General features: G+C 42.9%; 1 protein-coding gene across 2 annotated transcripts; it reads right to left on the minus strand.

Moving 5' to 3' along the window:
- Positions 1-7,171: 7,171 nt before the first annotated feature.
- Positions 7,172-21,625, minus strand: klhl21 (kelch-like family member 21). 2 transcript variants are annotated; one of them, XM_056273472.1, is made up of 5 exons: positions 21,266-21,625; positions 15,587-16,671; positions 12,095-12,500; positions 9,188-9,260; positions 7,172-8,988 (listed from the first exon to the last, which is right to left on the minus strand). In XM_056273472.1, the coding sequence occupies exons 2-5, from the start codon at positions 16,611-16,613 to the stop codon at positions 8,653-8,655; spliced, it is 1,842 nt and encodes a 613-aa protein (XP_056129447.1). In that variant the 5' UTR covers positions 16,614-16,671; positions 21,266-21,625; the 3' UTR covers positions 7,172-8,652. The 2 variants fall into 2 exon arrangements, with proteins under 2 accessions (XP_056129447.1, XP_056129448.1); XM_056273473.1 differs by lacking the exon at positions 21,266-21,625 and adding an exon at positions 17,073-17,351.
- Between the last annotated feature and the right edge of the window lie 529 nt (positions 21,626-22,154).

Below are 22,154 nucleotides of genomic sequence, written 5' to 3' on the forward strand. Positions count from 1 at the left end.
CCTATTTGCTCATTATCAAAAGCCTATCTTAAAATTTGAAGTTTCTTGAATTTTAAAGTTATGATTCTAAAAATGTACTCTGATGAGCCACATACAAAACAGAATATGATATAATGGAACAGAAGAGTATAGAATAATTTCATATTCTCAAAGGGAACCTCATATGTCGTAGCCAGTTTGAATTAGATAAACAAAATTTGCTTATAAAATCTTCAAATACAGTGCATCCGGAAAGTATTCACACCCCTTCACTTTCCCCACATTTTGTTATGTTACAGCCTTATTCCAAAATTGATTAAATTCCTTTTTTTTCTCATCAATCTACACACAATACCCCATAATGACAAAGCGAAAAAGGTTTTGTAGAAATTTTTGCAAATTTATTAAAAATAAAAAACTGAAATATGGCATGTACATAAGTATTCATACCCTTTACTCAGTACTTGGTTGAGGCACCCTTGGCAGCGATTACAGCCTCAAGTCTTCTTGGGTATGAAGCTACAAGCTTGGCACACCTATATCTGGGGTATTTCTCCCATTCTTCTCTGCAGATCCTCTTGAGCTCTGTAAGGTTAGATGGGGAGCTTCGCTGTACAGCTATTTTCAGGTCTTTCCAGAGATGTTCAATGGGGTTCAAGTCTGGGCTCTGGCTGGGCCACTCAAGGACATTCACAGACTTGTCCCGAAGCCACTCCTTCGTTGTCTTGGCTGTGTGCTTAGGGTCATTGTCGTGTGGAAAGGTAAACCTTCGCCCCAGTCTGAGGTCCTGAGCGCCCCGGAGCAGGTTTTCATCAAGGATCTCTCCGTACTTTGCTCCATTCATCTTTCCCTCGATCCTGACTAGTCTCCCAGTTCCTGCCGCTGAAGAACATCCCCACAGCATGATGCTGCCACCACCATGCTTCACTGTAGGAATGGTATTAGCAAGGTGATGAGAGGTGCCTGGCTTCCTCCAGACGTGACGTTTGGCATTCAGGCCAAAGAGTTCAATCTTGGTTTCATCAGACCAGAGAATCTTGTTTCTCATGGTCTGAGAGTCCTTTAGGTGCTTTCTGGCAAACTCCAAGCGGGCTGTCATGTGCCTTTTACTGAGCAGAGGCTTCCGTCTGGCCACTCTACCATAAAGGCCTGCTTGGTGGAGTGCTGCAGAGATGGTTGTCCTTCTGGAAGGTTCTCCCATCTCCACAGAGGAACGCTGGAGCTCTGTCAGAGTGACCATCGGGTTCTTGGTCACCTCCCTGACCAAGGCCCTTCTCCCCTGATTGCTCAGTTTGCTGGGCGGCCAGCTCTAGGAAGAGTCCTGGTGGATCCAAACTTCTTCCATTTAGGAATGATGGAGACCACTGTGCTCTTCAGGACCTTCAAAGCTGTAGACATTTTTTTGTACCCTTCCCCAGATTTGTGCCTCGATACAATCCTGTCTCGGAGGTGCACAGACAATTCCTTTGACTTCATGGCTTGGTTTCTGCTCTGACATGCACTGTCAACAGTGGGACCTTATATAGACAGGTGTGTGCCTTTCCAAATCATGTCCAATCGATTGAATTTACTACAGGTGGACTAAAATCAAGATGTAGAAACATCTCAAGGATGATCAGTGGAAACAGGATGAACCTGAGCTCAATTTTTGAGTGTCATAGCAAAGGGCGTGAATACTTATGTACATGCAATATTTCAGTTTTTTATTTTTAATACATTTGCAAAAATTTCTACAAAACCTTTTTCACTTTGTCATTATGGGGTATTGTGTGTAGACTGATGAAAAAAAAAGGAATTTAATCCATTTTGGGATAAGGCTGTAACATAATAAAATGTGGGGAAAGTGAAGGGGTGTGAATACTTTCCGGATGCACTGTATATTATACTTAGAAATTATACTAATAAACTAAAACTGTCATACTTTTATACTAAAATATCATACAAATGACCATACTACCATTGTACTAATACTAAAACTAACATACGATAGTAATATACTTAGCTAATATCATTATACTGTGGTGGACACTTAAGGGATTTATGGGCATAATTCACCATAGCCTGTTGTCATAATAAGTTGGTGTGCTCACTTTAAGAGCTCTGTGGGTAGCCATTGGAATGCAGCACCATGTTTGTTGAGGGTGGGGTGTGCAAATAAAAGAAAAAAGACACGTGTTGTGCAGTCAAAGAGAGAAGTTGTTCGTCTCTGTTTTCTTGTAACTTCCACACTGGTGACCCCGACGTTTATTTGCTGGACATTTCCAGAGAAAGCTCTTCAAGAACATGACTACTAATGCAGTTTCTCTCAAGCTGCCGGAGTTCTGGGAGTCCTCAGCCTTGGCTTGGTTCGCCCAGGTAGAAGTGCAGTTTGCGTTGCGGGAAAATGCTGTGGATGCCACAAAATATTATTATGTGGTGTTGGCCCTCAGGAGTTCAACAGCAACCAGAGTGGCAAGCCTCCTCAAAAATCTTCCGCAGCAGGGATAAATACGAGACACTCAGTGAGGAACATTTATTTGTCATTTCATTTCATGCACCTGTGCACATGAAATGAAACGAAATATCATCTCCCCCAGCCCACAGCAGTGTAACGCAAAGACAAAAACACATATCCAAACTACAAGAACACATATATCCAAACTACAAAAACACATATATTAAAAAAAAAAATTGCACTGTCCAAGAAAGTGAATGCCAGCCAGGATGACCGTCAGAACTGCCAGTCTGCATGGGCTAGCAGTTAGCTTAGCCGGCGCTGCTTCAGACCACCATCAGTGCTTCCTCTTCAGGGACAGCTCCGGGCAGGGCCGTGGTCCCTGGGCCCACCGGACACAGCAGACCAGGGTCCCCTCAGCCGATCCAACTCCAGCTTTCCCAGCCAGACACCCTCGACACACCTCCCTGCACTTGACATGATGACACCAAAAACACAGTCAATGCCAGGCGAGGCTGCCGCCAGACCGCCCTTGGTGTTATCGGAACTGCCAGTCTGCATGGGCTAGCAGTTAACTTAGCCTGCCCTGATTCTGCGTTCTGTCAGACCACCCTTGGTGCTTCCTCTTCGGGCGCAGCTCCAGGCAGGGCCATGGTCCCTGGGCCCACAGGACACAGTAGATCAAGCTCTCCCAGCCAATCCTGTGCCAGCTCTCCCAGCCATCAAACGAAGACAACTTAGATGCAGAAGCAAACAAAGATACTGCATGGACGGCATTGGGCGAGGCCACTGCAAACGTAAGTTCGCACTGCCATCCTCCCACACTGGTACTGGGTGAGGCTGCTGCAAATGTGAATTCCCACTGCCATCTTCCCACACCGGAAGCGGAAGGCTCACCTGTCGAAAAATTTTGCACTTTCTGATGCTTAGCAGGCCAGCCGGCTCTTCTCTGTACAAGGCCTCGGTGACAGTCAGCCATCTGAACTCATGGACAGGAGGCTGGATCTCCTGGGAGAGCACAAGCCCGATTTCCTCTTTGTTCAACTGTTTCTGTGGCAGCTGCCTTCTCAGGTACAGGATGCTTTGGCTAACACCACCATCACTGACTGCTGGGCTCTGGCCGAGAAGGCTGATACATTTTTCCTCCCCACCTGGCCTCTCCAACCCAGGCAAAAAGTCATGTCAAAGACTGGTGGCAGACAAGTTCATCTGGCACAGGCTCAAAAAAGATGTGAGAGATTGGGCTGACACCTGCATGGAGTGCCAGCACTCTAAAATGCACCGCCACACCCCTGGTGCAGTTACTGGTGCCCGAAAGAAGGTTCGACCACGTAAACATGGACCCAGTGGGTTCCCTGCCCACCTCCCATGGTTTTACTTACCTCCGCACAATGGTGAACAGGACCACGCGATGGCCGGAAGCTGTCCCACTGTCGTCAACGATGTCCACCGAAGTAGTCCGGGCATTTATTGGGACCTCGGTCACCTGGTTTCACACCCCATCTGACCTCTCCTTTGACCGGGGCTCACAGTTTATGTCTGAATTCTGGAACACAGTCAGAGAGAGCCTAGGGGTGATATGCCACTGCATCACTGCATACCACCTGCAGGCAAATGGATTGTGCAAGCGGTTTCATCGCTCTATGAAGGATGCTCTTCTAGTCAACCTCAAGGACAGCAGCTGGGTCGACAGGCTGCCGTTGGTCATGTTGGGCCTCAGGACTGCCCCTAAGGAGGACCTCCAGCCCACATCCACTGAACTGGTTTATGGCCAGCTGCTACAGGTCTCAGGAGATTTCGTCCCCAACACCACAGCTCCCTGGTCTGCAGCCCAACAGACCACGCTTCTGCATAACGCCAGAGTTTTCGCACCGGTCCCCACTTCACAACATGGCCTCCCACAGTCTCATGCCCCCGCAAGTCTGCAGTCGGCACTCATCTGCCACAACGCCCACTATGGACCCCTGCAGACTCCCTACGATGGCCTGTTCCGCATCCTGAAGACCGGGAGCAAGCAATTTGTAATGGATGTCAGTGGCAAGCCAGAGCGCATTTCTGTGGATTGCCTCAAACCGGCTCACCTGGACTTGGTCTGGACTTTGGACTGGCCCAGCCCCCGTGGTGGGGGAGCCCTCCTACCCTACTTCCACCCCCTAACAAGGCCCCCAAGGCTCCTCCATCCCCACCCTACGCCCATGCTGCTGCAGGGTCCCTAAAGCCCCTCCAGTGGGAGCGCCGGTCCCCGCTCGGCAGAGCCATTCTGGGCGGGCCATCTGGCCCCCGCCAAATTAACCCCCCCTTTTTTGATTTTGATATACTTTATTAATCCCCGTGGGGAAGTTATGCTCTGCATTTAACCCATCCTAGCTGTGTAGCTAGGAGCAGTGGGCAGCTGCCGTGCAGTGCCCGAGGACCAACTCCAGTTCATCTTGCCATGCCTCAGTCAGGGGCACAGACAGGAGCATTAACCCTAACATGCATGTCTTTTTGATGGTGGGGGAAACTGGAGCACCTGGAGAAAACCCACCGCAGACATGGGGAGAACATGCAAACTCCACAAAGAGGATGACCCCCAAGGTTGGACAACCCCAGGGTTCAAATCCAGGACCTTCTTGCTATGAGGCGACAGCGCTAACCACTGGGCCACCATGCCGCCACTGTTATGATGAATTCTGGGGTATGTGTGTAGTGAACACTTAATGGATTTATGGACATAATTCATCATAGCCTGTTGTTGTATTAAGTTGACGTGTTGACTTTAAGAACTCAGTGGGTAGCCATGATAATGCAGCACCATGTTTGTTGAGAGTAGGGTGTGCAAATAAAAGAAAAATGACACCATATGTTTTGGTCATGCCCTTGTCTGCATACATTCTGGGGTTTAATTTTCACATCTCTGAGTGAAGCCTACAATGTAGTAGTTTAACCAGATTCACTGACCGCCATTTGTAGTGTAAAACCAGAGAATGCTATCTGGTCAAGAAATATCTCTACTAAAGTTGCTTTTACTTGCATGCTAGCACATCATTTTATTTTGCTCAACTGGAAAAAACCCCAAACCCCCTTCCCACGCCAGATGGCTAAGGGATGTCATGTTCCATCTAAAACTAGAAAAGATTACATTTACTTTAAGAGGGAACAAGGCTGAGTTCAGTAAAATGTGGACCCCCATTTATATTTTATTTCACTACTGTTATGGGGATAACAAGTTGGAATGATGCATAGTGCTTTAATTGTTGTATGGAGGAATGTACGAATGTGTGGATTAATATGTGTAGCTGTATGTATGATTCCATTCTCTTACTTTTTATGTTTTTTTTCTCTTGCTCCTTTGTGAAATTTACACCTTTATGTAATTTGTTTTATTATTGCCATTGTTGTTATTATTTGAATTAGCAGTGGGCAGTTGTGGCCTGCTGGGGTGGGGCTGGGGGTAGGACTGGGTAGGGATACAGAATGGAAGGATGCGTTGGAGAGATCAGAGGTTTGGAAAAGGGGAGGGTGGCTTTATATTTTACGTGTTAAATAATACTTTATTACGTATTTCCAAATATTTTGAAAAATTTGAATAAAAAGTTGTTAAAAAAAAGAAGAAAAACAACACATGCATTGTGTAGTCAAAGAGAGAAGTCTGTTTTCTCGCAACTTCCACAATAGTCATCATTATCACACTATTATTCAGTTAAATTATACTGTATTTTTTCCCCCCCATTCAAATTGGGAACATGGAATGTTAGGACTCTCCTTGATAATGATGGCAACAGGCCACATTGAAGGACCACGCTGATTGCTGAGAAACGAAGATGCTACAATGTGGACATCGCTGCTGTCAGTGAAACCAGGCTCCTGGGTGAAGGCCCCGTGATAGAGGAAGGGGAAGGGTACACCTTTTTCTGGAGAGGCTGTCCCCCTGGCGGATATCAGCATGGTTTTGGACTGGCAATCAAGAACTGCATTCTACCCCGCCTTACTGAAACACTCACTGGACTAAGTGAGAGGCTAATGACCCTCCATATCCCCCTAGCAAAGGCATGCTATGCCACTCTGTTAAGTGCATATGCGCCAACACTACCATCTGACAATGGAGTGAAGGACAGCTTCTATCAGCAAGTAGATGAGGCACTTCATCATATCCTAAAAAAGGACAAGATCCTTCTTCTGGGAGACTTTAATGCTAGGGTAGGTAAGAACAATGGTAGTTTATGGAGTGGAGTATTGGGTAGGCATGGGGTTGGTCAGGTTAATGCAAATGGTCTGAGGCTACTAACACTCTGGGCAGAGCATGACTTCACCATTACAAACACACTGTTTCAGCAGAAGACCATATACAAAACACTTTGGATTTACCCACGATCTAAACACTGGCACCTGATGGATTATATCATAACAAGACGTATTGACACTGGTGATGTCTTGCTGACCCAGGCCACGAGAGGTGCAGAATGCTGGACGGATCACTGCCTAATCATGACCAAACACCACATCAAAATGCACCCCCCACAGCATCTCAAGAAACTCATAAAAAAAGCCATTTAACTGTGTTAAATTGAAGTAAGCCCCAGCAGGGAATGAGTTCCGTCGCTCTGTAGGGACAATGGCACTAGAGTTTGAGGCCATTCTGAGTTCTGACAATTCCATGGATCAGAAATGGACCTCCCTAACCTCAATGCTACCTCAAGCTGCAGTCGACTCTATAAGCTACAGAGCCAGAAAACATCAGGACTAGTTTAACGAGAACTCTGACACCTCACATCAGACTGGGTTATAACTCTCATACTTTTATTGGTAAAGTGACATGCATGCCTATTAAGGTTATTTGTGTAGTTGTATTGTGACTGTTTTTTTGTTCTTTTTTAATTAAGCCACCTTTGATCAATGTGCATATTGTGAGCAGACTTGGGAAAATTGGCATGAAATGGTCTTTTTGCCAAAGTTTTTTCCAGAGTCCATAAATTAGATCATTTTGCATTCACACAAACTTACGTGATGATATCGCTCGATGAGCCCTTATCAGGGCACACATGTATTTTTTTTTCCTAAGGATGAGTGCAGGTCAAAGCTTCTTTGACAATCCTCTACACAATATCCTAGTGGAAAAACAATTTTAGATTGTGCTTGAAGTTCTGCCTGCAGTTTTATTTTTGATAACCACACTGAGGAAAGGGATATGATAATTACAAAAACGTTTCAAAACACAAGCCTTTTTGAAAACTATGAAAAACAAACTTGTATTAAAACTGCGAAAAACATAATAATAAAATAATAATATATTTATATATATATAAATATATAATATATATTATATTTATATATATATTGCATTACTATTAAGTGACACTTCAAAACATTTCAGTTAAAGCTGAATATTATTTTACACAAGAACCAATTGAGAGATTCTTAGCACTTCCAGTTGTGATCGCAGACCTGCCACCAACGCGTACCACTTGTCATTACTGTTGTTACATGTTGCTATAAAAAAGCACTACCAATCTACAAATGCATAAATAAATCCATAAGTAAACATCTAAAACAGCACAACATTTATAAAAATGATTTTCTATGAAAATGCTGCCTCATGCACATTATGTCAGTCATACAGCTTGCCCTGTCAGGGGTCAGAAGTGATGACACCAGGCATTGAGAAAAAGAGGTGGTGCCAGTAAGTTATCTTCAGTGACAGAATAACTCGGAAAAGGTTGTATCACATGCATCTATTCTCACATTCTACTCGATAATTGCATATTCCTCAGTGCAGTTTGGGGTGTAGGGACGCTGTCTCCCAGCAAATCAGCTCTTTATGAACCCAACTAAGCCATAAGCTTAGTTAGTGCTAGATAACAATTATAATTGCTTTATGTTTTGGAATGTAAACTGATTAATGCTAATGATTCCAATGGATGATGGCTCTTGCTCTTCTAAACTGCAAATTGAGAAAAAAAATCCAAATTAAAAAAAAATATCCAAAGTTATCCCCTGCCGTTACAAAGAAGTCCATACATGGAGACATCTTGCCGGTCTACAATCCATTTAGTCAGCAAGTATGTTCAGGGAAATGAGGGCTGATCAGTATGACAGCATGGCAGGCGAGTAGATTACAAGGAGCTCAGAAAATTCATGCTCAGCCACAAAGTGCATTCTCATTCTCCTCTATCCTTACAGCTTTGGTGTTGCGATGAATTGAATTCACATTAAACCAACAATGGTACTATGGAGGGGTGAGGGACTGACTGGATCCAAACTCAGTGTGCTGCGTTCATGTCCTGGTTCTGGTCTTGGTTGAAATTGTTGTTGAGATTGTGTAGAGCCTGATTACGTTGGTGCCGGTGCAAGTGGATGGCATTCGACTCAGGTATGTCGACAGGTTCGAATGCACTGGCCACAAGGGGCATGAACTGGCGGAATATGCTGACGCTGCCATGCCAGAAGGTCGGCTGGGGTAGTCGTCCAGCTGGGGACCAAGTGCAGGTGGTGGTATCATAGGCTTCTACCACGTCTGACAGCTCAAACGTGTTGTCATAGCCACCAGATACGTATAGTTTACCTCCCAGTGCTGCAACACTACCTCCTACATGGACCTGAAAGAGGTTCGTTTGAATCAGAGGAGGAGAAAATGTATATGAAATAGGCTAAAGCTAAGCAATGATTGATATATACTTATATTCCTTCACATGTAATTAGATTAATGTGGCACAAACAATCACCAACAAATACACTCATTCAATCCAATTTTTATGAGAAGGTATTCCATACTACCATATACAAACACTGACATACCTGGTTCATCGGACTGATTTTGTCCCACTCATTCTTCTGAGGGTTGTAAACATCAACCTCAGCTGAGTCATCCCTGCAAACACAAACAGGTCTATAATTACCCTTGCTTAAGCTGCATTCAAGTTAACTTGATTGACTAAGACAGCTTATGTAGCTTCCCATCAGTGAAAATATCTGAGCTTCCAACGTGCTGTATGTAATATTTTCCACTTTCTTGAAGCATGATTAATCTGACTAATAAATATAATAATGTAATGTAACTAATATCAACAAGACTAATAAATGTCAACAGGGATCCTACTACTATAATTGGAGAGCGGTTTGTGTGTCCCACCATTCCTTCAATCCACATTTCTCCAATCCCCTCCAAACTCAAAAAAGGGTCAAATAATAAAAAGTAAAGATAATGATGAAAGTTAAATAATTAAAATGGTAAAATAATGATCACACCCTAAAATATAGAGTAAATTGTAATAAACCCATGAAGTTTGAAATAATGAATTGCCTAGGTTGCAAAATGTAAATAAATCTATTAATTCATTGCTCTTTTTATTGGGCATCAACCTTGTCTTTACAAACGTATTGTGGAAAAAATAGACTTGGTAAATAAATGCTTTAGGTCACAGTTACGTCCGTGAGACGCAGCTCAGACGCGAGTCTGCACCGAGCTGGTGCAGACAGCTGCATAGATTAAAATGAGAGTGTATCTGTTGAGTGTGATGTTCGAGTAAGGTGACAATTCCCTGTCAGGCTGGCTTTCTCAGTTACTATCAACAAAGGTCAAGAACAAGAAAATAAGCGAGTAGGCATCTGCTTTTCTCAGCCTGTATTCACTCACAGCCAGCTGTATACAGCCTTCTCCAGGGGAAAGAGAGCCACCAACGTGAAAGATTTATTGAAGGAAATGATAATGCTGTCAAAATTAACACGCTAGTTTTTTTAAATTAATTTGAAATATTTAACGCATTAAAAAAATGTATGCAATTGACATAGCTGTGTTTTGTTTACTCGGAAGTGGTGGCTGTTTCACAAGCATATCGAGGTATTTGGCCATGCGCTCTCCCTCCTGCTTGTCGGCACATGGAGAGCTGTCTTTTTCCCCTACATGACAACACAATTTGTGCTGCACTTGCTGCTGGGTTCAGCGCACATCTGACTAGGTGTTCGGGTTAGTCGCGGAAGTGAGAGCAAAATAGGTGGAGTTTTCAAAGCTTTTAACAGGACTTTTTAAAACTTCTAGCAAGACAAGTTCATTATCTTTTTTATTTTTATACGATTATTTATTTTATTTTATATATTTTATTTTATAACCATAGATGGAGTTGTGCATGCGCAAGTGTTAACGATTTACTCAGCTTTATTATATTTTCAAAATAAAGACAGGGTTAGGTAGGGCTGTGCGATATGACCAAAATCTCATATCACGATATAGGTCAGTCATATCACGATAATGATACATATCACGATATAGCACATTTTCTGTAAATTCAATGAATAAATAATTTATATAAAATGACCACACGGAAAGGTCTATTTCTTATTACAGTTTGAATTATATACGCGACAAATAAAAGGTAATTATTCATATTTGATTATTTTTCTCCTTTTATTTAGAACCTTTGCACAAATTTTCAATTAAGCATACAACAAAATATAAAATATTAATGTATAAAATATAAAACTTTTCATACCCAAACCACGTCCATACAATAGAAGTAGCCCCTCTTTAAGGTACAAGCTCCTTGTTTTGTCCTGGCGGGTCGGAGTCCTTCTGTTTGTAATTACTCCGTTCTGCGTTACATTCCCCGTCCTACATGTTTGTTTGTATTGCCTTCATGCAAATTTCTTGCCTGCATCCGTGCTGTGCAAAGAGCGGAAAGGGTCGTCCAAATGACGAAAAATATTGCCATAAAGAGTGTGATTTGCGACACAACGAAATAAACGATAGAGCTTAATATGTATGACAGACGTTTTCTATTGTCACACGATATATATCCTCATGTCGCACAAGCCCTAGGGTTAGGGTTAGACCAAAATGTTCGCATAGCAAACATTTTATTTTTGGAAAGTGCAAGTTCATATTAGACTTGGTCGCATTCATGCGAGGGTCCCCCTAGGAGGCTGCGTATCCACAGACTGACAGGCAAAACGATTAGGGAGATTTTTTTAGCCTGAGCGCTGTATACTAAAAACTTTTTTTCCCCATATTTCCCGTTCGATCGACTTAGGCGCTGCGCAGAACTCTTATAACAGCAGTAAAAACACTGATTTTTCAGCCCGATTATGCGTGTATCTGTCCGTTGCTAATCTGCCATACTATTGGACCTGTCAGCCTCGTAACTTTTGTGCACAGTTATGACTGTACGACCAAGGACCTCTGTGGTTAAGGTGATTCAAAACCTTTGAAAAGACTGTTTACACCGCAATTGAGCGCTAACTCCTCAGTTGGTTATTTGCCTAAGTTTGAGCACCAGAAAAGGGGAGATATGCAGGCAGTGCCTCTGTATTTTCCCTTCTCCCAGTAGGCGAACTAAGGGGTAATTTGTCACCAAGTCTGAGCACTGGAGAAAGGGAGATATGCCTGGTGAGGATCTGTACTCCGCTGAACTGCACTCCTCTAGTTTTTTTGTTTGTTTTGACAGCCAGCTACCCAAAAGACTTGTTTCACATTCTCAGTCATCCACAAACTATACAGTTATTAGAGTGCATTCAAAAATGCAAGATGTCTACAAACATGCTGTGTCCACTACCTTTCTATTATGAGTTTACTTGTCTTGCTTGTGTAGTTGTAAATCATATTGCTGAAAAACGGAAGTCAGAACTCAAGCAGAATTACACAAAGCACCTTGTAAACACATTTTTTTCTGTTTGAGTTAGGGATGCTGCCTTAGTCTTTATTCTGCTCACCTTACAAAGTAGATGAGGCCATTGAGCGTGACAGTTTTAGGAGCAAAGGACCATGGGGGCAGTTGACCACAGTTGACTAAGGACCAGCGGTTGGTGTCTGCATCATAGCACTGGATAGCCATGGTGTCCTCTCCTGTCAAAGTGCCTATGGCATAAAGACGCCCGCTGCAAGTGGTGGTGGAACAGTTGTCCATGGGGTGCAGCATGGGTGGCAGGGCCTCCCAGCAGTCCAAGGCTTGGTCGTAGCGTTCAGTGCTGTCAGAGGCCACCACATAAAGTTGGCCCTTCAGTACACAAGAGCTGTGATATTCGCGGGCCTTCAGCATGGGTGACACCTCTGTCCACTCATTGACACTGGACTTGTAGCGCCACACACCATCATATAGGCGAGAGCCATCAGAACCACCTAACACAGAAAAACAATGAACTTACTGTGCACTCTTTCTCTCTGTTGCTTTTCAATACAGTGTAAGATGAGACATTTAACACACTTCTCAAAACAAGAGCTTTTTTTTTCTCTTCCCAATTGTACTTGGCCAATTACCCCACTCTTCCGAGCCATCCTGGTTGCTGCTCCACCCCCTCTGCCGATCCGGGGAGGGCTGCAGACTACCACATGCCCCCTCTGATACATGTGGAGTCGCCAACTGCTTCTTTTCACCTGATAGTGAGGAGTTTCAACAGGAGGACATAGCGCGTGGGAGGATCACATTATTCCCCCCAGTCCCCTGCCCCAAACAGGCGCCCAACCAACAAGAGGAGGCGCTAGTTCGGCGACCAGGACACATACCCACGTCCGGCTTCCCACCCGCAGACACGGCCAATTGTGTCTGTAGAGACGCCCGACCAAGCCGGAGGTAACACAGGGATTCGAACTGCTGATCCTCGTGTTGGTAGGTAATGTAATAGACCGCTACACTACCTGGATGCCCCAAAACAAGAGCTTTTAATACTGAGTACATTATTTCCCTATTTGGCTTTTATGGCAACATCACTTACTTTGTTTTTTTTTTAAAACACTAATAAACCTTTGTAACAGCTGTATGTAGTTTTTCTTTTCGATTTACAACACTACACTATGTGCAGACACATGGCAACTGGATCTCATCTTTCGAAGTAATCAGTTGCCTTATATAAACTCACAGTACCTTCTTCCAAGTTTCAAGGACAGTTTGTGCTCATGTTACGAACAGCTCAAACTCAATGAACATTGAAAATATTATCACTAGCACATTGAAGATAAATATTTTATCTGCCTGTCAACATGAAGGTTTTTCAATGTTACTGAGGAAGATGATATGGATTATGTTGAAGGCCTCTAGTGCATTAAGCCCACCATTGCAGCGCTGGCAGCACACCCTGTCCTGCCTCAGTCACACATATATAGCAACTAGTTTAAGTGCCAGCAGTTTATTTATAAGCACTCAATCTGACTGCCATTTCATAAAATGAGGGAACAGGATTGGAGAGCTACTGATGCGAGTTTTCAATGTGTACATTGCGACTAAACTCTGTGCAGTGTCTTCTTCTCCCTGTTCATTATTAAGCAGAATGTAGACTTAAATATAGAGTAAATGGGCGATGTGTCATTAGATGATGTAACATCAATACATACCTCCTTGTCTAAATCATTTCAGATCAAACGCTACAGAATTTAAGATGCTTTAGGCCATATAATACGTTCTGATACTATGAGACACTTTAAAGCAATACTGATACAAAAAAAAATCTATTCAAGGAAATATGATACTTCTTGAAGTCTGAAATAAGGAAGTAGTGCTGGGCTATATGACAAATATTATCACGATAATCATTGGGACTGTTACAGGACGTTAAATGCACTTATTGTAAGTCCCTTTGGATAAAAGCATCAGCTAAATGACTGTAATGTAATGTAATATTGATATATACATACTATATGTACAAAAGTATTGGGACACATGGCCATTACACCTACAGGAGCTTTTATGACATCCCATTCTAAATCCATAGGCATTAATATGGAGTTGGTCCCCCTCTTTGCAGCTATAACAGCTTCCACTCTTCTGGGAAGGCTTTCCACAAGAATTTGGAGTGTGTCTGTGGGAATTTTTGCCCATTCATCCAGAAGAGCCTTTGTGAGGTCAGGCACTGATGTTGGACAAGAAGACCTGGCTCGCAATCTCCATCCTAGTTCATCCAAAGGTGTTTGATGGGGTTGAGGTCAGGGCTCTGTGCGGGCCAGTCAAGTTCTTCCACACCAATCTCACCCAACCATGTCTTAATGGACCTTGCTTTGTGCACTGGGGCACAGTCATGCTGGAACAGAAAAGAGCTCTCCCCAAACTGTTCCCACAAAGTTGGAAGCATAGAATTGTCCAAAATGTCTTGGTATGCTGAAGCATTAAAATTTCCCTTCTCTGGAACTAAGGGGCCTAGCCCAACCCCTGAAAAACAACCCCATACCATGATCCCTCCTCCACTAAACTTCACAGTTGACACAATGAAGTCAGGCAGGTAATGTTCTCCTGGCATCCACGAAACCCAGACTCATCCATCAGACTGCCAGACACAGAAACGTGATTCGTCACTCCACGGAACAAGTTTCCACTGCTCCAGAGTCCAGTGGCAGCGTGCTTTACACCACTCCATCTGACGCTTGGCATTGTGCTTGGTGATGTACGGCCTGCATGCAGCTGCTCAGCAATGGAAACCCATTCCATTAAGCTCCCGGCGCACAGTTTTTGTGCTGATGTTAATGCCAGAGGAAATTTGGAACTCTGCAGTTATTGAGTCAACAGAGTGTTGGCGACTTTTACGCACTATGCGCCTCAGTACTCGTTGACCCCGCTGTGTGACTTTACGTGGTGTGCCACTTCATGGCTGAGTTGCTGTTGTTCCTTAACGCTTCCACTTTTCAATAATATCACTTACAGTTGACCGTGGAATATCTAGCAGCGAAGAAATTTCACAAACTGACTTATTGCAAAGGTGGCATCCTATGACAGTACCACGCTTGAATTCACTGTGCTCTTTAGAGCGACCCATTCTTTCACAAATGTTTGTAAATACAGACTGCATGGCTAGCTGCTTGATTTTATACACCTGTGGCAATGGGTCTCAATGAAACACCTGAATTCAATGATAAAGAGGTCTGTCCCAATACTTTTGTATATAGTGTATCACAATATCTGCATGTAAAAACACCATGTTTAAGAATCCAACTGAGGTTCACCACATTGAACAGTTTGGTAAAACACAATATAAAACAAAAACTTGTTTTCAAATAATACTGCCTGACATATTTCAGATCTCATTTTGTGAGAATTTTAGGTAATAGAGTCTCATTATCAGTTTAGACAACAAAATGTTGTGTCATGATATGACAACACCCAAATTTCACATTATACCATTCAAAGACAAAAAGAATATTATTGAATTATTGCCCAGCCCTAAGCAGAGGTAGAACTGAAAAGTGTATAGAAAAGTGTTTAATGCCTATAATCATCTTACCTGTAACATACATATCATTTCCGAGGGCAGATATACTGTAGCCACCTCCAAGGTGATCAGGGAACTCCGCCAGGTAGCGCCACTGTCCAGTTTGAGGGTTGTAACAGTCTACAGTGACCAGCTCATCACAGTCCTGGTCGCACCCTCCCACCATCACAAGGATCTCAGCCAGCCCGGTGGAGGGCCGCGGCCGCATGCGGTGGCACGGTCTGTCATGGCGGTCATACTCGCAGGACTGAAAGCTACGGGCCTCACTGACCATACGGAGGCAGGTTGGTGAAAGGTAGACCAGCGGATCGCTCTCCACATGGGCCAGTAGGAAGAACCTCCTGACGAAAGGAAGTCGAACCTGCTGGAGGAGCTCAGGCCAGTAGTGCAGTCTCCTTTGGAGATCTGCTTTTACCCAGCGCACAGCAATTTGATAGGCTGTCTCCTCCTTGTCCACACAAAGCTCATTGTCCGACACGAACTCGAGGAGCCGCTTCCATGGCAACCGCTCAAAGTCCGTTCCTTTAGCCAGCTCCATGATGTTTTTGAGGACAAAGCGGCGTGCGCTGGCAGCCAGCTCTCGGCATGCATAGGCCTCCGCAAAGTCCTGAATCTCCAGGCAGTTAGAGACATCCAGGCGCTGCTCTAGGAATGCGCAGCAAGCCTCTTTGACAGAGGGAAACTGAAACAGATCAGCTGTCTTCAGCAGAAGGTCCACATTGTCCTGGGTGACAGTGACCCGGCCCGTGTAGCAAAAATCTACCAGCAGGCCCAGTAGCTCAGCCGACACCTCATGCAGGACCACGCGGTCCATGGCACTCTCCCTCAAAGTCCCAGCAAACATGGCTCGGAAGTAGGTGCTGGCAGCAGCCAACACTGTGCGGTGGCAGTGGAACTCACGGCCCTCTGCACACAAGGTGACATCAAAGAACTTGCGTTCGGCACGAAGCTCATGGATTCCCCGAAGCAGGTTGAAGGCATGGGCTGTGTCAAAGAAGGGCAGTGTGGATTGCTGGGTCTGAAGGAATGGCTTCTCCATCGCTCCTCCCTCTGGGTCACTTAGTCTTTGGTGGTTATGTTCAGAATACCTTTCTCATCTACAAACAGATAGAAACAATGAACATTTATACATGACCATTCTAACTAAAACATCTGTTTTGTCAAGTATGTATGGTGTTCAGAAAAGTAAAAAAAAAAAAGAATGTGGTTCAGTCATTATTTAAAAAATACCTCCAAGAAATGGGGCCCAAAAGAGAACGTTTAAAACCTTTTTCACAATTCCACATTTAAACTACTCAGATCTCAAATGAAAAGTCTCCAGAGGAAAGCCTGGAGTCTACTCAAAGGGATTTCGAACAATTAATGGATCAGCTCAACAATAACAATAAGCTACTTCAGAAATGCAGCCAACAGAAGGCAAAGCAACCACTGATTCCAATGAAGGGATTTAATAAATCAAAACACCCAATTCCAGAAGAATCTAATAATTTCTGCCTACCTGAGAAGGCCTACCAGGCGTGGGAAGAGACAGTATTAACTCCAGCCTATGTTCAAGAATGTACGACAGCAAAACACAGCGCTCTTCTGGCGAATACGACCAGCTCCTTTTACCCGCGTTTAGAGAGCAAACTGGCTTGTGCTCAGAGACTATAAATACACCAGCAGTGTCCATTTCAGGGGAGGGGGGGATTTTGGGGAGAACACCTAACGCGCTGTGGACTAAGACTGTGTGGGCATAGTGTTTACCGCCCTCTCCACCACCCCGTTATGCCTCCGTGGTCCCTCGACCCCTTAAGTAACTGGTCCTCCTGAGACAAGAGCCAGCTGAGACCGGGCTTCCTCACCACCAACAGCACAGCAGCAGACCAAAACACAGAGATTCCTGTCATAATATCCACTGATCAGCTTGTAAAAACACCACAGTACTGTGACGTAACCTTGCACTGATCACAGCAGACAAACAGACTACTAAAACTAAAATGTGTCACGGGCTTTTTTTGGAAAGACTGAATCACTAGACAACTCATTGGTGTGGCATCTTTTATGAATATACATGTTATGTTCATGACATGATGCATTTGGACCTGAGGTACTTAGAATATACAAATCACTTAGGAATGACACAAGTTTGCCAAGAGACAATTCAGATTTAATATATGAGAACAGTAAATACATACAGGGGAAATGTTGAAACTGTACAATAAAATACTGCTCTCTCGCCTATTTTATTGTTAATGCCTTACTGTGAAGTGATGCCAAATATTCTGATGTTAAATCTCCTTTTTTTGAGATCTTGTAATAATTTAATTTGGAACATACAAATGAAAATGCACATACAGTGTGACATTCAAGTCTGAAAGATATTTAGGCTAAGAGTCTCTGTCAAATCATTCACAGCTTTTTCATCAATGTATCATCAATGTTGACATTTTATTGCATTAAGGGGATTTTAGCTCAGTTGTTGACCAAATTTACAGTGAAAGAGAACTAACTACAGCCAACAGCGATATTGAAATGTAGGCCTAATTGTATATCACAATATTAATAGCTTGTATTTTGTTCTTGGAAAGTCTTTACATAATGTGTTACACATATCCTATAATGTACTTCCATTAAACAAATACCGACCCGAGTTTCATGCTGAGATTTTGGGGATGACTATTCCTCCTTAAAATACACAGGTCTCGCTTTACAAGGATTTGTTTAAAGGTTGTAATTCACCTCCTGGTGCTACATAGAGGAAAAAGCATGCTGTAAAGCCTAGCATGCATTCCACACTAGAGTTCAACAAAGCAGCAGTCCACATTGCTCTGCAAGGGATCAAACTTCTCTTATGAAGGGCACACAGGGCCCCTGGGGTTACTCTGCACACAACCCAGACGTGCATTAGACATAGGACATCCTAACTTCTGTGCAAGTGATTAGTTTTATGTTGGGAAGATAATTGCATTTCCATAGTGATGATGAGCCATCCCTTTGACTGAGTCAGGTCTGCATTTTCTTACTCGCATTTCCCTGTGTAACTGTGCACCACACAAGTTTCCCAAAAGTGGGGTGTGTGATAATCACATCCGCTCTTTATCAGTCCCTGTTTAGTCATCTTGCAAGCTACTTTGGTTATTGACATCATCAGGAATGACAGGGTGACAATTTTCAGAGGCACTTTCACAGAGACTAGGTATTTCAGGGTATTGAGCAACTTACGGTCAGTGTGTTTACCAATGAGCCCCCGAGAACAGCTGACAGAAATTTATACTCCTGAAGAGAGAGAGGGAGGGAATGTTGGGGGGTGGAGAGAGGAAAAGAGCAGAGGTGGGGGAACAAACTGACTGGTATGGGAGGACGGGATGAGAAACACAGAGAGACCAGTGTCACAGGCAGCATGTGACTAACCTTCCCACAAACACCACCCACCTTGATGGTGTAGCTATATAGGCAAAAGGGAACACATGGCCCCTTCATCACACACCATAACAGTTGACGCCCGTCTGGTCCAGAAACTGAACTCATGACCTACAGTTAGGGAGGATTACATATCTAGTCAAAGTTCATATGAGCCAAAACTCAAAAGACAGTTTGTCTGTTATGTTTGTGCCTGAAAATTGTTTTCAAGACAAGCAATGTCATGTATTTAGGTACAGCTACAGTAAAAGGTCTTTTTTTCTTGGCAGCTCATCTGCAGACAGTAGAAACATTTGAAACACTTCACGTAAAAGGGTAAAATTGGTCAGCATATAAGCAGAAAGCTAGCATCAGAAGAGTGTTAACAGCTGTGCCTGTGTTAACTCTGTTTTGGATTACTTCGACTTCAAGGCATGGACAAGCAGGAGCCATCCCTCAAAATAAGATCATCCAAGAAACCTGCTACACAAAATCGAAGGCAAACGTGCACAGAAAACCTAAACACACCAATCATCTTGCAAAACAGATCTTGCATGATTTTGATTTCTACTTTGATTTATGACTGCAAAGCATAGCCATGAGACCCAAGCTTCATAAAGTTATGTGGTTTTTAAAAGTACAGGGAGCCAAGAACTTTGTTTAGTTGGGAGCTATTCTGTGCATGTAAACAGGGAAAATGAAAAACAGACTGCACTTGTATGCCTCCAACATGTTCTTTATTCAATAAAAGAACTAGTGTTGCTCCTTGATGAAATGATCACTAATGAGCATTCACATTGAGTGCATATGTCAGCATTGCACTGCATATTTTTTGTGTTTTTATTATCAACACGAAGTGTCCAACTATTTAATCAGTATAGCTAGGCTAACGTCATTCTTGGTGAAATGGTTTTAAGTCTTGATGGCAGAAAATGTACAAAAACTTTACAAACCAAAATCATTATACAGCCTTACAGCTGGACAACCCGAACACTTTTCTGCATATTAGCAGTTATTAAAAATGATCCTGGTGGCACAACTCCATGTCATATTTTACAGTGAGCTTTAATAACCTAATGTGCCCTCTACATTCCCTTTACCGTGCTCAGTCTGCTGACCCCGCGCAGCCTGAGCAAGCATCAGAGTGAAGTGATGTAAAACTACATGGTTCTCCACAGCTGAGTCTGGCTTGGCCATAAAAAGGCAACCCCAGCAGCAACACTCACCACATTCCATCTACAGAGTGCCACCATGAGGCTCCTCGAACACAGCCTAGCTCAGATAAGGGCATGCTTTGAGAGTGGAGTACCCTTTGGCTGTTCTTAACAGATAATGTCCCATGTCCATCACTGACATGTTGCGGGGGGGGGGTCATTTTGGGTGCCTGAGGCTTCAATCCCAAGCTTGTTTTTTTTTAAATGTCAAGTAATGTCCTTTCATCCCACTCATAATTCTTTACATTTCAGTTCATGTAGCAAGCCCAAACCCCCGAGCCAGTGAAACAAAATCTGTTTTTCATTAAAGTTTTTACAATCCCACATACTATTTTTTTTTCTCCTGTGGCGATCGTCATACTCAGTCAATGCCATGTATCACTCACCCAAGCCCAAACCCACCGCAATAGAGGCTAAGTGAAGGCAATGTGAAAAAAACAAAAAACTAACTAATGATAAAGTGAAATGGTACGAGGAACACTTTGTCCTATTTGCTCTTTATAAAAAGCATGCCATAAAATGTGAAGTTTTTTGAAGTTCAAGGTTTTAATTCTAAAAAATGTGCCCTGATGAGCTACATAGATAACAACAGAATACAATAGAACATAATAATTTCCTATTTCCAAAGGGAATTTCCATATGACGTAGCTAGTTTGAAATAAAATAAACAAAATAACCTGATGAATACTTCGAATATATTATAATTGGACATTATACTAATAAACTAATTATGTTATATTTCACAATAAAATATCATACAAATGAACATACTGCCAATGTATTTAAACTAATACTGTTATACCTCTATATTGAAATATACAAATATGATCATACTGCCAATGTACCAATACACGAACCTAATATACTTAGCTAATATCATTATAGTATACTATTATCCAGTTAGGGCTATATACTATGTATAGTTATAACTTATAGTTATATATACTACTAATTATACTACTTTACTGGTAATTTGAATGTACTGAAACCAAGGAGCAGCAACAGTTTGCGTCGTTAGCTGTTCTTCGTCATTAACAACTTGCACATATCACCACAAAGCTGTTCAGGGAGTTTCATATAAAGACAGTCCACGTACCGAACAGCAGCAGGACATCCAGACCGTGGTTTATGTTCTCATATCAGACATCATGTATGTCGATCTGTCTCCAACTTAGAAGAAGAAACCACGACACTTCCACCGAGATAAACAGAACTGACATGAGAAAGTATTTTGCCTACTCATCCAGGAATCCGTTAAGGGCTTCAGACCGTGAGGACAATTTAAAAGATCGCGATGCAGGGAGATCTACCACCACAGGTCAGGAATCCTGGGCGCCATGATTCCGTGTCTCGTCACGTTCGACTGGCGCACTACGACGTCGCTCATTGGATGGAGACTATGACGTAGCTATCACGTGGGTAACTAATTTGCGTGACCGCAAGATGGGACGGTATGATGAGGAATTATTAATACACAGTTTCATTATAATAGAGATAATAGTGAAATACAAACGGATAAGAAAAGGTATTGGTTGTTATCAGACTTAACGCTGCATGAGATCTATCTATCTAGCTTTCTGTCTGTCTGTCTGTCTGGTCTGGACCATATGTCTGTCTGTATATCTTTATTTATTTATGTATGCATTATAATGCTGTACAAGAGTCAGCTATTTTATGTATTTTCTAGGGAAAAGTCTCGCACTATTTATTTATATACATATGCTGTCATTAAGGAATACTCTAGACTTGTAGGAGCTGGTATAAACAGCTGAGCATTCGTGCTCAGTAAAACAACCCTGGGTAAAGAAAGGTCGAATAAAAAAAAGAAAGAATGAAAGAAGAAAACCTGTCAGTTCACCTATTACATATTTACTGTATCATTAAAAATGATATGAGGGAGGACTTTAATCCATGATGATATGTGATGATATCTGTTGATATTTCACTCTAGATCAAGCCATAAGCATAATTTAGCATATTGGTTT

This window comes from Lampris incognitus, chromosome 2 (genome assembly GCF_029633865.1).
Source record: "Lampris incognitus isolate fLamInc1 chromosome 2, fLamInc1.hap2, whole genome shotgun sequence".
Taxonomy (NCBI): Eukaryota; Metazoa; Chordata; class Actinopteri; order Lampriformes; family Lampridae; genus Lampris; species Lampris incognitus.

Coding starts and splice junctions, on each gene's coding strand:
- klhl21 (XM_056273472.1), bottom strand. CDS start 16,613: ATGGAGAAGCCATTCCTTCAGACCCAGCAATCCACACTGCCCTTCTTT. Junction 12,501..15,586: donor AAATGATATGTATGTTACAG/GTAAGATGATTA, acceptor TTTCTGTGTTAG/GTGGTTCTGATGGCTCTCGC. Junction 8,989..9,187: donor AAATCAGTCCGATGAACCAG/GTATGTCAGTGT, acceptor AACCTCTTTCAG/GTCCATGTAGGAGGTAGTGT.